This window comes from Esox lucius, chromosome 3 (assembly GCF_011004845.1).
Source record: "Esox lucius isolate fEsoLuc1 chromosome 3, fEsoLuc1.pri, whole genome shotgun sequence".
NCBI classification, from domain to species: domain Eukaryota; kingdom Metazoa; phylum Chordata; class Actinopteri; order Esociformes; family Esocidae; genus Esox; species Esox lucius.
Genome location: NC_047571.1, coordinates 24,960,737 through 24,978,678, shown reverse-complemented (window position 1 = coordinate 24,978,678; position 17,942 = coordinate 24,960,737). Strand labels below are relative to the sequence as shown.

The window sequence follows — 17,942 nt, the reverse complement described above, 5'->3', positions numbered from 1 at the left end:
TAAAAGGGTTTACCGTAACCTGGTGATTTCATCTTAAATGGGCCATTACTGCTCTTGTGTCGGAGGAATGGAAGCTTGTTACAGTATGTGCAACACCATTTTCCCTGTGCCACCGGAGAGTAGCCAACGAGTGGAACATGCTGAGATGCTTTCATATTATAATTTAACTATTAGAGGCTCATGTGTCTTTAGAAAAGTGTCTTGTATAAAGAAATTGTCGTACCGTTTGAACAAGAACTAACTTTCTGGTTTACATAGAACCTAAGACCATTAAATCAGATGTTAAATAATCTGCTGGGGACAGATGAGCATGGAGGGTATGCGAGTTTCTGCATTTAGCCCAGTAACTGGACTTTCCAGATTCTGTACATTGTGTTTTTCTCATTTCTTATTATTCTCTCCAAATTGAACAGTGGATGTGCTTTTGGAAGTTTCTCAGTTAGAAAAGAACTCTTCAGCTGCACATGGCCCAAAGATCCCACCGTTACTCTTTGATTGACAGAGGCCAGCATCATGACGTTTTGTGTGGATGGAGAGCAGGTGGAGGGACACGTTGCAACTGTTTTGTTATGTGGTTGAAGAAAAAGGAGGCAAATTTCAGCTGTGACGATGCAACTCTGTCTCAAATGGTGTGACTCGCTGTTTGCTTGAAAACACGCTTTTGGCAACTTCTGATTGCTGTCTGTAGCAGTGGGGTCGACCAAGAGGCCAGAGAGGAGGGGGGAGAGACTCGAGGGGGGAGAGGTGAGAGGTGAGGGAAGGTTCCACGGTGTATGGTGAGACGAGCATGATTAGGATTTGTGCCTGACTGAGGCTGCATCTCACTTCCCGTGCTTTTACCACATGCTGAAAATACGTCTTGTACTGGTTGATGGTAAAGTGGAATATTGAGGAATATTTACTATTTGTCTAAATTCACAAGTTATTGTTTCTCTTCGCATGTAACTCTGTCAGGGAGAGCAAGGTTGCAAATTCCATTTCATGCGGGCTAAACGTACAGCTATAATGTTAGATGCCTGCAAACTTGAATTAATGGATAAGTATGCCTAAAAAGGAAAGTGATTGTTGATATTAATCAGCGTTTGTATGAACACTTGAAAGAATCTGACTCCATTGATAGATCTTTTTCAATATTACGCCTACTATTAGTCTGCTTGAACTAATTGGACTGATGGTAAAAGAGAAACTATGGGATTTATAGTTTTGGGTCATTCTTAATATTCAACATGTGACTGTTTCTCCTAAGAAATTGTACACCCTGAGAGAAAGCAGTTTCGGAAATGTTTGGCTATTTATTTATAAATTGGCCACTTCAGGAAAAGCTACAACTGGATGTGAGTCAATGGTAATGTGCACAGGTAATGTCTGAATAATGTAAACGCACAACAAAACCCATCATATTCGTGGAAACTTTTCACGTATTCACTTTCGTGCCAGACATTCTTTGGTCGAATGTTTAAAAGTTACTTAGTCATTTGCATTTCATGATCAGATAACCTGTAAAACGGTAATTTGCAAAATGACGTTGAAGGGATGATCCTATAACTCGTGCTCGCTGTAGAGTATATATAATGACTAAGGCGACGGTACATTTGAAGGTATTCTTAATGTTAACGTCCGATTTCAACACATTTTAGAGTTAATTTTAGAGGTCAAAAATATCTGTCCATGGTCCTGAATGGCATACGTGCATTTGGAAGTTGGAGCAACAATCTGATAACCTCATACACTGCGCGGTAAAGTGTTAGATCTTGCTTATATCGTCTTGAAATGACGTGCAACTGTATCTTCATTTGGTCACTCGCAGGGAAAGGGTTAAACTAGCTAAACTGGCGTAATTGCCCACGTCTCTGGATTGGAACTTGCCGGGTCCTAATCGGCGCGTTTGCTGGCAATGCATTGGAGTTTAGCTTGGGCGCTATACAATCTTCTTGTGGGGGCAGGATTTAATTACGCCGTGGTATCACTCCTGGAAAAAGTGTAGATGATATTGGTGAAATTATCCCTGCGAGTGTGAGAAAACATCTGCGAGGAACGTCCTGTCCGGTGCGCAGGATTGGTGAATGCGCGAAATGAAATGTTGATGCCCACGCGGTTATACCTCCTGAGACGGAAGGATGGACTGCATATGCATCGTCACAACGAAGGTATGACAGGTTTACATGTTAAGTACGGTACAATGCGTTCGCATATTATGAACTACTGTAATTGTTTTCGGCAGTTTGCCATCCGGCAGTCATTCATATCACTCAGCCCCATGTAAAATACATAATCTGTGGCTTCAACTTGTCGTGCTTCTCGCAATGGACGGTACTGTATGTTTTACATTGTATCCCTGTTCAAATATGTTTGAATTCCTTTTTCAATAATTAAAGTTATTTTGTCGAGATGACATGTTGTATAGCGGCACGCGTGGCCCGAACGGCCTTGATTATTTTACTGATTTGTTTCCCAGCACTTCTGATTGCGTAATTTTCGTAATTTGATCCATGTTCTCCAGGCGTTCTTAACGCATTCTCGCACTAATTTAATTTAATTTATTTAGGCTTCTAACGGTTAGTATTGCTTTTGACTCTTTGGCTGCGGTGGATTCATGGCTGATGTCAGTGCACTGGCATTCCCTTGTAAAAACCTTTTGTATTGTCTGCATTGGACTTTTTCATCTTAATATAATGACTTACTTTTCAAGTGAATTTATGACTGAAAATGTAACTACATTTTGTAATCTTTAGGATAGGATGTTCAGTAAAGCCAGCATGCACTCTCAATAGTGTTAGTTTAGCTGTTGTCTATCATGGTTAACAGTTCCCAGTAACTGGGCCATTATGACACTAATATTTATGTAGTAGGAGGCTGGGGTCTTTTGTTTTTGTTTTAAACATCCCAGAATATGCAACGGGACTACCAAAATAGCAGCCTTTTCCAAGCTTGAGAAGAGACAGTTGAGTAACCTATTTCACGTTTCTACCGTCTATTTTCTCAGGTCTGCAGATTATACATAATCTTTCTTTTTCACTGTGCCGGTATTCTTCCTGTACTGCCTCACACTTGTTGTTAACCAGATGAGACTTGTAGGACAGTATACAGCAGGCTACTGGTTGCTGGCCACGCTAATGCAAGCCTACAGTTTACAAAGAGTGTTGAGTGGCGACTAGTGTGCGATGACTGGAACTCCGAATTTTCTTAACCTGTTGTTTTTAAAGAAAACAGTCAAATGATTGTCTTTAAATGAGAACACTTACCAACCCACCCACCTGGAGTGTGAGCTGTATAAGCTACACCCCTTGAATATATGCAGTGTATGCACATTCAATGGAGACAATGTGTTCAAGAATGTTTCTCTCCTGTTATAAACATGTTAATGTCTTCATTGTCTGAATATATATTTCCGCTCACACACACACACACACACACACACACACACACACACACACACACACACACATATATGCTCCTAACTACACCGGGTTTCCCCAACCCGCTCCTCTGGGACCACCAGAGATTTCACACACTTCTTGTAGCCCTGAAGTGGCAAACATGATTCAGTCAGAAAACGGCTTGGTGATATTTATTCAATAATGTTTTTCAATCAGGGCTACAACAAATGTGTAAAATGTCTAGTGGTTCTCCACAATGCTGTCCTAAAGTGTAATACACAGCACAAGAAAATCCAATGCATGTCGCTGACTGCTGCAGCATTCTCCCTCTTTCTGTCCCTCTCTGACAAGCACAATAATGTGTAGAAACAAACATTAGTGCACACCTGTGTGTTTGTGTCTATGCTATGTGTCTGCGCATCTTGTCTGGGCCACGTTGCTTGGTGCTGAACTTAGTTTGTTACAGTATTTTAACGAAAGGATATCGGTATGTATTTTTGCCTCGCTTGTCTCAACAACAAGCAAATCTGTGAAAATGTTTCGTCCTGCTCCTACAAACCCTATCTTCAGGGCTCGTTATTTGTTTGTCTTGCTCAGACAACCCAGGTTCTGCCCAGGGCCATCGTAATAACCTTCGGTTTGCTTTCCCCCCCCAACCTGGGATTGAGACCAACAGGCCTGTGGTCACTTGTCCATTCCCCTGAGTGCCATGCCATAGCGCTACCTGCTACAGGCGCGTCCAGCTGCCACGTGAGATAGCCTAGTCTGTTAGGGAGAGCTAATGGTGGCTGATCCCACTGTCACAAACACTAGTGCCGGTAGCCCAGTCTCTCCCCCACCTCGCTCAGGTGTGTGCGTGTGTGGGAGAGTGCCCACGTGTGCAGGAAGGCATCTGCCGTGTTCATTTACTGTCCCAGCACCCTTGGCCAACAGGCTTTCTGTCGCCCCTTGACTGCATCCAACTGGTGTTTATGACTTCCCAACTGGTAATTTCTCGGGTCCCACATGGTTGTGAACACGGCATCAAATTGGAATTGCGGAGGCCCGACTTAATTTTCCCAGCAGAAATGTAGAAATATCTAATGCTGAACATTGTGATTGGTATTTAGTTTCCCTGCTCTAGCAAAAAAAACTAACTGTGACTTCAAAACCGCTTGTTATGTTAGCATATAACTCAGAGCTGTGCTGTGTTAGTATGGAAATGCATAGCATGGATGGAGTGAGTCAGAGCTCCCCCTTGCCCCCCCCCCCCCCCCCCCCCCCCCCCCCCCCCGGCAGCTCTGCTATGCTCAGCGGTCTATCACTGCTTGGGAAGGCTATCGTGCTAATGTTACATCAGAGATGCCAGCACCACCTGCTGTGGTCACTGGGATTAGGCTCTGTTCGTCCGTCCGAAAAGAGACGAGGCACTGGCCAAGAACACTGGCCGCCCCACGATGTCAGAACAACGTCCGTTCCAGTTAATCCGAGAGTGAGCTGTCACTGCGTGTCCATGTTTCACCTTCTGTCTTTACTGTATGTTCAGTTAGTCACTGAAAACCATATAGTGATTCAGTACTGGTTTTGATGTTATTCCATGTTCCTAACATTGCTTGGCATGTTTGATGAAGGACAAGCAAGCCGTTACAATGTTTTGATCTGTCCTTAAAGTAAAGGTTCTTTAATTTCTTTTTTGTTTGAAGAAGAGTTTTAAAAGGGAAAAACAACTTTTGTTGCTTATACAGCAAACCAGCGCAAGAAATATTGCAATATCGTGCAAGTGTGTCAGTGTTTTCATTGCTGGTGAATTGTTGTTCTAGATATTTGTACAGGTGGGGTTATCATTGCTCATTGACTTCTCACTTCACTCCTAATTTTCCCTGACAGCCCTCAATGCTGCAACTGTAACTTGATTTGAATAGCTGGCAGGCAAGCAGTGCGCTGAATAATTAACTTCCACAAGCTAGATAAGCATTTTGGAATCGCATGAATAATTTTTTGACCCAGAAAGTTCACACCGAGCATACAAAATCAGGCTCTGTCAGCAGTGTCTGTATCTGAAATGTAGCATGGACAAACATTTGTGGTCCACCTCATGAATGTGGTGTAATTCTGCAATGGTAAACTGTTCCTTGTAGACCTGGCGTGGTCTCTGCTGACAAACTGCAGCAAATCTTAGTGAGCTCAGGCAAACTTTATTAGTAGTCCTGTAACCTTTTAAAGTTTACTAGTGGTACTAATTAATTTAATTAATTCAAGTAATGTTTGATGTTGATCGCAGCTGGTGAGAACCGTAAGGATGGAAGACTGTTTTGGTGTGTTGTTATTGTGGTTTGTAGATGTAGATTTTAAGCTTTACGTTATAAGTTGACCTTCTGCCCCAGAAGCAAATCAATTCACAGCCTTATTTCTGACAAAATTGGTTTAAGCACAGGCCAATGCTGTCAAACTTCGCTGACTCTGTCCAAGGGCAAATCGTAGTAATGGATTGGGAATTAATGCTGCATACCAGTCAATGTTTCCCAAAGGCTAGCTTACTGCTTCAATTCATGTGTGTCCATTGATCGAATCGCATTTGCAAGTAGTGACGGTATATTGCGTTTTAGATGAGATCACTGCCCTTTGGTTCTCCAGTTTATCTGGTCCCCACCCTCCGTTATTTTTATGTTCTCGTACTTCACTTCTATACTGACTAAGGAAAGTATTCAGACCCCTTCACTCTCTTCATGTTTTGTGGTGTTCTAGGCTTAATTGATAACCCTAATTGCAATGAGGCATCTGCAGTATTATTGGCTTCTGGCTTCCCATACTAGCTGCTAGTAATGGGTCTCTGATGAAGGACTGGAACAACACTCTGGTCCCGAGGACTGCGCTTCTAGCACATCTACCCTTGATTTAGTGTTTTTGTAGGTTTTCCTTGTCTTTCATAGCATGTTAAGTTGAGCTCCTACCTTTATCTTTACCACCAAATTATGCATTATGTGTGTCAAGATAGTGTATATAGAGGGGGAGGAGGTGTATGTGTTAGGGTGAGCCAGTGACATTTCTGATCCATGGGGCAGCTTTGACCCTACAGCGGGAGATGGGGGTTTGTCCCGGTGCAGTGAGAGGACCGGTGGCCTGCATGTTGCCCCTTCTGAAGTCCTGCTCCATCCCAGGGTTCAACCACTGCTAGTTCTGTCTGCTGCCTAAATATCCCAGCTGTGCCGACTATATGCCTCCACCCCCCCCGCGTAGGAACCCAAGTCAGTGTCAGTTACGGGACGTTCAACATCACTTTGTTTTCACGCTGGGATACCCTTTCTCCTCACGGGGGACGGGCCAAATCTCTCTCTCCTTCAGCTCTCTCTTCACCCTTCCTCCCTCCGGTACTGTGAATCAATTAATCAGTGTGCTGTATGGACACGGAGGCCTGAGCCTGAGAACTCTGGCCTTGTTTCTGCAGTCTTCTGGCCAAATGGAACCAAGACAAACACTTTCTCTTTCATTGTAAACACAGGAAATTAGTGTCTACACGTTGTTTTTGGCAAAGAGGACCTTTTGAGGCCGTTATGGGGTCTTTTGTGTGTAGGCTCTCCGGTCGGCTTGTATGAGTAACAGCGGCGCTCGTGAACAACAGTCGGCCGCAAAGGAGGATGTTCGGTTTTCGTGTGTGTGTTTACTTAACCTGAATGTAAACAGTCTGACTCCATGGGTGTTCTGTCCCGGCCATACCCTCCCTCCCAGTCACAGGGGTTGTGTTCACCGGGTAGGCAAAGTTTTGAAACTTTGTGAAACAGAGCGGCAGTGACTGCGCTCATCCAATGAGAAAGTCGCAATGCAATATTTGTCTGTTCTAAAAATGCGCTTTTGGACTTATCCCCGAGTAGTCCAGGATTAGACAAGTTCACTTTTACTCACCCTGCCAGGAGTAGTGGAGCAAGACCCGTATTCACCTGTTTTTGTTGCGCCGGGATAGCTGACAGGCTTGTTTGTCAGTCCTGTCATCTGGTGTGCCTCCTCTGCCCTTCTTCCTTCATCACGGGATGATAATGGCTGTGAGATTGGACAAACAGACCTACAGGAACGGCGTTGTGGGTTACAGCCTGTCCACGGGGGCTGTAAGGCAAGCCCATCATTGGTGCAGCACCATTATGGGCAGTCACCCAGACTGCCCCTCCGACCCCGCTCCCACAGTCCCTTAGGCCAACCATGCCACCTGTGTGGGAGACAACCAGGACGAGACTCGGTCGCCCCCCTGAGGCACTTTTCCTTATCGCACAGCAGCGGCCGTTCCAGGTCTTTCCTCTTAAGGTGGAAAGACGCCGGCTGCGTTATATATCTGTTGTGCTCCTATTCAGACGGATTGTTCCCTGGCCCGCTTTCCTTATGTCACTCTTATTGGGCAAAGGGGAGAAGAGGTGAAGTCCTGCTGATCTGCAGTCTGTTATGGTCAGGGAGGTTGCTTTCCACACTGCCTGGCGTAGAGCGACTCCCCCGATGGCCAGTTAGGCCATATGTGGCTGCTGCTGTTGCCTTGAGGGAGAAACACTGGACGAGGTCCGTCAGTAGCTGGGGAGTAGACACCAACTATAGAAATTTAGAATGGAGGATTTGATTTTGACTCCTTGTTTTGTGTTTAACTGTCTAATTATTTTGGGACATCGGCATGACTCGTTTTGAGAGTCGTGAGAATGTTCAGTGTTGCAAGGATTATAGTCCATCCAAATTACCAATTACTTCACTATTTGAATAAAAAAAAAATATTGGTTCCTCTCTCCTGTGTTACCTTCTGGCATGGACTGCTGTTCTTTTGTTCTGCACTGCAATGCTGCCCTCTACTGTTTAATTTCACGGAAACATTATTTGCATTGTGGGTGTCAAACTCAGCTCCTGGGCTTGTGTTCGCCCATATAGCCTATTCCCTGTGTTGACGTGCACTATATTGGGCTAGAGGGCCCATGGGGGCTGTGGTCTTCTATTCAGGAAACACACTTGGCCCTCGACGCTGTCAAGAACGCAGAGTATTAACATGCCTGACATCCTCTTCAACCTCCCTGAAACCTGAGGGACACCTGGGCCCTATTACGCTGTGTAGTAATGTTCAGCTTCTGCTGACACACACACACACACACACACACACACACACAATGTTTCTGCTTCTCTGGCGGTCTACATTGGTTGTTTCTTGAACAAGCACACACATTTGATTTGCGAGTTAGTTTGTAGATGGTATCCCCTAAGGCATGTGTAATCTTCAAATATGTGTCAGTGTAAATGGAGTATATATGTATTAGGTGTTGTATAAGCAAGAGGTATAAAATTAAGAGACCACTGCACCTTTTTCTTTCCTTTCCAAAAGAAGTTGAAAAGTGGTCCCTCTCTTCTCTCTTTATTTTTATTTTTTATAAACATATGTACCTTCCTTTTTTGTTCTCCTCTGCCTGTCAATGACTAGTAGACATTTCATTGGATTAAAGTGCATCAAACCCATTGTTACTACTTGGCTGTTTAATAAGCCCCCAGTCACGTTGGCTCCATCCCCTCCATTATGTCTGAGCCTCCAGAAAACATTTAGCTTTATTGTTAATCACAGTCAATATTATTCTTGTCTTCATAAATGTAGTGACGTTTCAGTCTGGTGAAATCTGCATTGGATGTAGTTTAGGGGTTAGTAAGTTTGATTTAAATATTTTGACGTGCTTGGGTGTTTTCTGACATTACCCATCTCCACAGTGTCAGTACTAGTGTGGTCCTGTATAGGGTTGCCAGATTGTATTGACAGTAAACTGCAAAATCTCCCCCGGACGAAAAACGCTCAAACTACGCTTTCTATGGCCTACTACCCTATCTGTAAATCAACCTGCCCAAGCCTGTTTTTAAAGTAGCCCAATATGTGGGGAAACCTCCCCATCTGGCTGCACATATGGAGAAGGTTTCCTCCTACGGTCACATTTGATGCAGGTATTTTATGTATAAACGCAAAATCATGTTTTACCATGCCGACAAAGAGTCTGTGCAAGATTTTGGGAAGCCAGCCGCCTTTGTGTTTGAATGCAGGAAAAATCCTGCTGTGGTATACGGTCTCATATACTGCAGCTGTCAGCCGCTCCGTGTTCAAACGAGCCAGTTTATGAGTGATTATGTCGTATGTGTGTTTATGTAGGTAGATATGCGTGTAAGAAAGCATTGGCATTCGTTATGTTGCCTCCCTCATTTATTCAGGTTTTTCCTTTAATCTGTCACCTGTCTATTAGGCTGTAGTGTAAATGTGGTTATATAGTGTTTGTGGATATGTGGGTGTATAAGTGTGTGTTAGTGTATATGTAGGTCTGCCCAAATGCATGGTCAATTTTGCGAATTTTGTATGTGTAATCTGCAATCCATTGGTGTACTGTCCTTTCTGTGTCGTGTGTGTGTAGTGCACTCTGTGTGTATGTGTTTTGTGTCCTGCTTGTGTGTAGTGTTCTATGTTTAAGGAGAGTGGGATCGCACTCTGAATGACGCACGATCATGCCTTGGCCAGTCCGCAGCCTGACTCATGCCTTGATCGTAAAGCGGACAGACAGTCCGACAAATGCAAATGGGGTGCTTGGTGCAAATTGTACAAATGGAACCATTATCTTATAGGCTGTTTCTGCGCTCTCTAAATCCGCCCACTCCTTGAGGTCATGTTGATACACGGCAGGCTTCCAGTGGTGTTGACCGTTCTGGAAGTCAGGAGGGGAAATGGAAGGGGTTTCGGAATGACTGGTAGTATTATGTGTATGACAGTCATGTTATTTAGCCTGTCCTCCACTCAGGCACGTCGCTACTTAGTATAACATAGTGATGTGTGATGTGTTGAACTGCGGAAGGGGAAACTTCCATCGAGGCCGCTGCAGTTATCACTTTTGGGAGATATTCCTTATTCAGTCGGCAACATCGTTTTTCAGATATCTTGAAGCATCCTCTGCTCTCCATACCACTCTGTTTTGATGTCCTGTCTTACTTATTCCCTGAGCGGTCAAGAAGTAAACTCTATCCAGGTGAACACTTGTGCTATAGGAGAGACCGACCTAAAATATTTGCAGGAGTTTGTGTCCTCACTTATAGACTTTAAAAAAAAAAAACAAATGTAGTAATTTAGCAGATGCAAATTCTCCCATGTGTGCATTTGTGGTAATTCAAGCACTGGAACCCGTAGTAGTCAGTACACCTTACTCAATTTATTCTCTAGATCAGCATAGTCCGTGTGGATGAAAAGAGAACCATGAATACAACAACTGAAAAGTGTAACGTTAGGTGTGGACCTCAGGCCAAAAGGTTTTCCCACTTCTGGGTTGGCTGCTGTCACTGGCCCAGATCCAGGAGACGGGGTGGCGGCCCTGAAGGACCAGCTTTGCATCCCAAATGGCTCCCTATTCCCTATATAGTGTACTACTTTTTACAGGAATTCGTTTGGCTCTGCTTTACATCATGTAGAAGATACGGTGCCATTTGGGATGCAACACATGGCTGCTGTCCTCCCCTGGAGGGAAGCCCAAAGATTTGTGTGTTCTGTGTCCATCACAGCTGGGTCACCCTGGAGGTGTGTGTGTGTGTGTGTGTCCCCTAAGTAGTGTGGGGGCCGTCCCTCCAGCCGATTGGACTGATGGTGACGTCACCCTCCTTGTTCATTTGACGTAATGAGTAGAAACAGACATCCTCCACATAATGTGTGTCTTGAAAGGGTCCGCCTGAGATTTTAATCTCTGAAGCACGCTCTTCTCCCCGGCCATCTTTATCGTAACATCAGTTACCAGCACACACCCACCAGGAAGTGGATTTGTCTTGGCGTCTGAAGATATCATCAGTGCAAATCCAAAGTAGCCTATATTTCTCTTAATGTATTTTCTGTGTCTGAGATGAAAAGCTGCACATGCTGCTCTCTTGCTTTTTGACAGATGAGACTGCGTTTCTGGTCGACCAACGCTAATGGGGTGTTTTTTTCAACACGTTGCAAAAGCGTGCCGAGGAAGTGTCCTTTGAGCGAATACAGCTCCGGCCCCTCGGTGCAGATTTGAATTAGCATCACCTAAAAGGGAAGGAGGGCTGTTTGCATTATTACAGGCTTTCTCTTGTGTAGAAACACCACTACTGCTGATTCCTCAAGCAAAATCACAGAAATCACTCCATCCTCATCTCCTTTATATAGTGTGTTTCTAAATGTGACCTCAGATCCATGAACTTAAAATTGCATTATGGGTGTTTTAGGCAATCATTAATTGCTTTTCTCGTAAGGGCAATAACAAAGCCAGGAAAAACACATGCTTTTACTATCCATGGGTGGGGACCCAAAAATGATTTTCACAAAAACAAGATCCCCTGATTGTTTAACTCTTGGGATTTTTTGTAAAACCCCCACAACTGAATTCCTGTCACACACACACACACACATACATACATTCACAAGTGTTCTAATGTGGACGTGTCTGCACTTTCCCCTGTGGAAACCTCGGAGCACATTTTTAGGGACAACCCTGAAGTGTTTCAGGTTAAGTGCCTTGCTTTGGGGCAGATAACATGAAGAAATTGTTGGCTTGGGGATTCATACCAGCAACCTCGCGGAGGCTACATATGTTAATCGTGTTGGACATACTGTGCCTTCCATTATTATTAGGGCAATAAAGTGTAAATAGTTATTTTTGCCGTGCACTTAAGGCATATGAAAATACAATAAAAAAATGTATATGCGTAATTGCAGATAGTCACAGGGACTGTGAATGTGTAGTCTCATTTCATTTTGCTTTTGCCGTTGGAGTCTGTGTTTTATGTCAGTAGACATAATCTACACCAAGTCTAGGGAGATGTCCACGAAAGGAAAGCAAGTAATTTGGATGCTAAAAGAAACGAGGAACTAAATAAGGACCATAGCACAAAAATGCTTAGGTGAAAGTGTCACAATCTACTGTGCGCAGAATTGCTGCCAACGGCCGTACTTCGAGATCCAGTCCTCTGATCAGGACCAAAAACAAAATGGACAAATTCAAATTTGCTAAAGTACTGCGATCAGCCGGTACGCTTCTGAGGTTTAATGGACCAATGAGACGAAGGTGAACCTTTAATGGGAAGGCCAAAATATGGCGCAGAAAAAAGGAACTGCAGATAATCAAAACCACACCACCTCATCTGTGAAGCATGGTAGAGGTAGTTTCATGGCACGGGGAAGCATGGTGGAGGTAGTGTCATGGTATGGGCATGCATGGCTCCCTCTGGAACTGGCTCACTCATCTTTATTGATGTTGTAACGAATGATGGGAGCAGCAGAATGATGTACAGAATGCTGTTCAGAAGTGTGCAGAATGATCTTGGCTACCAATGTACAGGAGAATGCCCCTAGAGTCACTGGGTGTCACTTCACACTGCAACAGGACAATGACCCAAAACACGCTGCCAATGCCACCAAGGACTCCATCAAGGGAAGGCAGTGGAAAGTTTTAGACCCGGCTAAGCCAGTCTGCTGATTTTATTTTGATTAAACTTCTATTTCCCTTGCTAAGAGTAGACTGAAGTCAGAAACTCTCCAAAGCAAGCAGCAGCTCAAAATGGCTGCTGCAAAGGCTTGGCAAAGCATCTCACATTGATGTCAATGGGTCACTGACTCACCGCAGTTTCTGCATGCAAGGGATTAGCAAGTACATACTAGGTTTTATACTCATTACATTTGCTTTGTTGAATTGTCCCAATACTTGCAAGAAACTGGGGAACGGTACTCTGAAAGAGCTTTTATTCTTAGATGGTAAAACATGCGTTTTAGCAGACAGAAATAAGTCTGTCTGTACTTTTCTGTATCTTTTATATTTTTTTTAATATGCCTTGAGTGTACAGCAAAAACAGCAATTTGACTTTACTGTCCCAATATTTACAGAGGGCACTGCATGTCTGTCTTCTTCTTAGTCCAATATGTCCGTGTTGTCCATACTAGTCCATCAAGGAGAGAGAAAGTTGCCAGTGCACATGAAAAAGGTCACAGCCTGGGCTGACCAATTAGATGCCTGGACTGTCCATTAGTCAGTGCTTCACCTCCTCCACATTTAATGTGTTTCTTCACTTCCTTCTCTCCCTTTCTTTCACTCTCTCTCTCTTCCCCTTAATGTAAACGCACAGAAATGTCACCAATCGCCCTACTCCTCTCTCCTGAACTCCCCTTAGGACACACTCCTTTCTGTACCGGCGGATCCTCCCCAACATGCTCTGCCCCCCCCCGCCCTCTTCCTCACTGACTCGTCACACACCTCCCCTTCTCCCTAAACCCCTACCCTCAGAATACGTCCCCCTTGTTGGTGCTGACAGTCGGCTGGAAATCCACCTCTCCCCGTCAGTCACTGGGATGTTTAGGATTCAGCCTCTGCGACCATGACCTCAGTAATCAGCCCGGTCCCTTGTCCTCATACACCTTTGTCCCTCTGCCTGTCTCTCCGTTCACAAATGCCCCTGATGTTCTACTACAGTTCCACACGGCCTTACCACGTGGCAAACGCTCCCCTCGTTCAGCGGAGCCATGTGACAGACCACACTGCTACTGTGCTGCTCTCCCACCTCTCTGCTCACAGCAGTATTCTCTCTCTCTCTCTCTCTCTCTCTCTCTCTCTCTCTCTCTCTCCATCTTCCCCCCCGCATCAGACCGATTTACTGCGAGGCACACTCTATCCCCCCCTCCTCCATCTGGTCCCACATTAGACCATTCCCCTGCGAGGCTACCCCCCCCCCCCTCCCCCCCAATGCTGTGACTGTGTCTCCTGCGTCTGATCCGGCCGTGGTTTGACAGGCACGGTTCAGCTGAGGGGGCACCTTCTAACGCCGCCTGCAACCTCCCTTGAATCCTCCCACAAAAAAACAAGCATCCTTAACCCCACCCCCCCACACAGCCTCCCCCCACGGCCTCCCCCAGCATTCACTTAGACCCCCATAGAGGACAACGTAGCGCACGCATATGTACTCTCTTCTTGTCTCTCTCTCTGTTCTCTCTCTCTGTTCTCTTTCTCTGTTCTCTTTCTCTGTTCTCTCTCTCTGTTCTCTCACTCTCTCTCTCCGTTCTCTCCCACATTCACTGGTTCCACCGTGGCTCTTCACTAAACGTTGCCTCTGACGGAGAGCGTTGACTGTCGAGGGTAAGCGAGGGGAGCGACAGCGAGGGCAGAGCCAGCCAATCGACAGAAGCGGGAGGAGGAAGAAGTAAACGAGTGAGAGGGGGGGGGGAGGTGGACGAAGAGGAGGAGGAGGAAGACGAGGGGGGCGGAGGAAGAGAAGCAGCTGAAGGAGAGGGCCAGGCCCACTGGATGAAGGCAGAACACTGGCTGTATTTTCCCTCCCGCCACAATGGAGTGATGCCAGGAATGAGGGTGGATGGTGAAAGCAGGCAGCAGCAGCAGCAGCAGAGGAGGAGGCGGAGGAGCTGGAGGAGGTGGTACTGGCGGCGGAGGGGGAGCTGGAGGAGGTGGTGCTGGCGGCGGAGGGGCAGCAGGGGGCAGCCGGAGAGGCCGGAGCAGGCACCGCTCTCGGAGGAGACGTGTCTCGGCCGTCTGCCCCGGCGCGTTGGAGAAAATGTCCCCCGGCGTCAAACACTTGGGCTGCTTCTCCCCCATGCTGTGCCACTGCAAAGTAGCGTGTACCAACAGCACCATCTCACTCATGTTTGGGTGCAAGGTGGGTGACGACGGGCATCGGGTTTTAACACCTGTTTGTTTTCATCTCTCAACTGCCTTGGAAATGAGGCAAAGTGAAGGAGCTGTCAGACAGAGAGGCCTTTTAAGTGACAGTGACCTCTTTACCTGTGCCGTGTGCGTGTTCATGTGCGTGCACGTGTCTGTGTTTGTGTGTATTCGGCTTACGCCTGTTTAGCTTATGTCTATTTCGTCATTTATTTTGTGTTTGGTGGTTTTGTATACCTCACGTTTTCTGCGGCTAAAGAATTCAAACACTGACGCTTACTGAGGCGGTCTGTTTACCGTTCCACCTGAGGGCGCACATGTTGTCAGAGCTGCCCGTCATCTCTGGTCCAGTGAACTGGCCCTTTACCAAGTTATCGAGCATCCAAACAGCATTTGATATCGAAGTGACTTGTGATGGATCAGTATGTGAGCAGTCTTTATTAAGTACCTTGCACCGAGCGTAATGCTCTTGTCGGAGATGCTGTGCATTTTTACTCCAGATATAAAAAAAAGATAATACAAGACTGACAAATAAAATGACAGAATATGAAGTCAGAATGTGCGGTCTGTGCTCTCTTTGGTAATTATGATATGGTTCTTCGTGTTGACAGGGAGGAATCTGTAAATGTAGGTTAAACAGTCAATTCATTTAGCTATCAAGTGATGGATCCTAATTGAGACCCAATCAACCGAAAGAGACAAACTTATAAACCTACAGTTAATCCTCTCCAAAGGCTTAGTTAAAGATCATATGCTGAAGACCATAATGATCCCAGAGTCTGAGTTTTAATGAAACGTTGGAGAGTTACTGCTCTGCTGACATGATGTCTTCACTTTCTGGTCTTAAACTTTGAACTGTTGATTGAATAAACTTTTTGGAATATTAGTCTCTTAGTGGATTGTGCTTTGAATAATCTTTTTGTTACTGGTAATATCCTTTCACATTGAAGCCAGGTACTGCCTCAAGGCAACTGGTTGAGGTAGGATGGCATGCAGTTGCAAAGTGGGGGGAAGACGTGTTTTGTTTTAAATTGCCTTTGTGCGCATTAGCCTCCCTGCCATCGATCTAGAGTGATACAAAAATTTTTCTGGATTGTAAAATACATAATCTTCTTACATTTTCCACTTTGTCTAATCTCCATTTACCACCGAAGCAAATAGACTGATATCAATGTGGCAGTTGTGCTATTTCACACAAATATTGATTACTTTAATTCTGAAGCCGGAGATCATGTAGTCTAGTGCGTTTCCATGTTATGACTACAGAGTGGTATAGGATATATTTGGGCCTGTAAATGAGAAGTGCCATATGCTAAATCTGTTTGCCCCCGTCCTACCTTTTGCATATTTTTGGCAGTGAATGTTATCAGATCTTGTATTCTGTCAGTATACCATAGCCGAGTGCTGTGTGCCTAAAAACAGCTCTTATCTGTGGTATTTTGACCAAATACCACACACCCCTTTGCCTCATTGCTTAAATATTCTATTTTATTGGTTTAATTACCTATGGAGGGCATTAAACTTTTTAAGACCTGAATATTGTTTGATTACCTGGCCCACCAAGCACATGAAATGAGTACCTAACACTGGTGTCATTCTTTCTCAGACCCCCTCCATGCATTACTACAACCCACATTCAACTTGAATAAGTTGCAACAATGCAGGAGTAATAATTCAGACTTTTTCCAACACTGCATATCTTCGGGTGTACTAATTTGGTATAGGCGTCCTGTTTCTTAACCTGTCACCTCGTGTTGTGGTACACCAATTAAAAATAAACATTCTACATAGAAAACCATTAAGGAAATGTTGAGCATGTCGTCGAACCATTCTATTTATCGCCTTCATCTTGTCTAGCGGTGATGACAGAATCACTGCTAAGTGTTTCAGCGCAAGCTCAAGCCGAGCGCGCCAATTGTTTCTCACTGTAAAATCGCTAATTACCCAGGCAATCCATTTTTCCTCCTCGACTCCCCCAAACACTGTGTGTGTGTGTGTGTGTTGTACGCCACTTGCTCCTATTTTTAGCCTTGTTGGCGGGAGTGTGTGCTGGCTTTGCCTCGGCCAGCCCTGCTGCTCCCCGGCATGATGCATCGCTTTAACCACGGCCCAGGCGGGGGGCTATTCGGGGAGGAGAGTCACTGCAGGCCTCTTGAGGCGGAGGTTGTCATTAGTGGCTTGAGCGTGACCGAAAAAAATGTCATGCGCGCAATGCCGTTACTGCTTTTTTTTCTGTTGGGTGCTTGTGAAATTGCATAGCGTCCGTTCCTTATTATAGCTATACGAAGAGTCCAGATACTAAATCACCCAGGTGTCTTGGGTCCTGTATGTAGTCACTTTTCTTTGTTCAGGCTGTTAAAGAAAAACATGGGTTACGGAGAGGTACAAAGGGCAGCAAGAAAGGTGGGGTCTGGAATTCAACCCCAGCACGCTAAAAATATCATATTAAACGTGGTATTTGCATAGTTGACACTATATATAGAAAAATATTCTTACAGCTGTGTCATTGTTTTTATTTTAAAATTTACTGTATTATTTCATATTTAGTGTTTTAATAAGGCCAAATGGAGATGTGGTGTTTGCACCCTGAAGTTCTGGTCGTTCGCTGGTGAACTTCAAGTCAAGAGCTGGCTGCAATGCAACGAAGGCTCTGCCCTGCTACCTCTAGTTTATATGAACAAGGCCCACGCTCCTCTGTTCCTCTTATGGGGTCCGGGCCCATTACCATCACCTTAAGTACTCTGTTTCCATTGGGATTCCTGATGTACTTTCCGTCCGTCATTTTGAGCCGGTGTGAGCTGTCCTAAATTCAGATGGTATTTATGTTTCTCATAATGGCCACACCAATACGGCTGATTGGGAGAGTTGTTCAATTGAAAACCTCCTATTGACTTGATCTGAGTGCCTGGGTGTACATTTACTGCAGCTTAGTCTT

The 17,942-nt window shown here is 45.0% G+C and overlaps 1 protein-coding gene across 26 annotated transcripts in view; it reads left to right on the top strand.

The window, feature by feature from the left end:
• The window catches only part of dlg1l (discs, large (Drosophila) homolog 1, like), a 102,259-nt gene that overhangs the window by 16,619 nt on the left and 67,698 nt on the right, over positions 1–17,942 (top strand). Inside the window, exon 1 of one of the 26 annotated variants that reach the window (XM_034291405.1) lies at positions 2,002–2,147. The exons of 23 other annotated variants lie outside the window; for them this stretch is intronic. In XM_034291405.1, the coding sequence (XP_034147296.1) occupies positions 2,118–2,147 (30 nt within the window). In that variant the 5' untranslated portion in view covers positions 2,002–2,117. Of the gene's footprint in view, positions 1–2,001; positions 2,148–14,600; positions 15,003–17,942 lie in introns of those variants that run through there. 2 more of the 26 variants (XM_010892031.5, XM_029116222.2) reach the window with 2 other exon arrangements.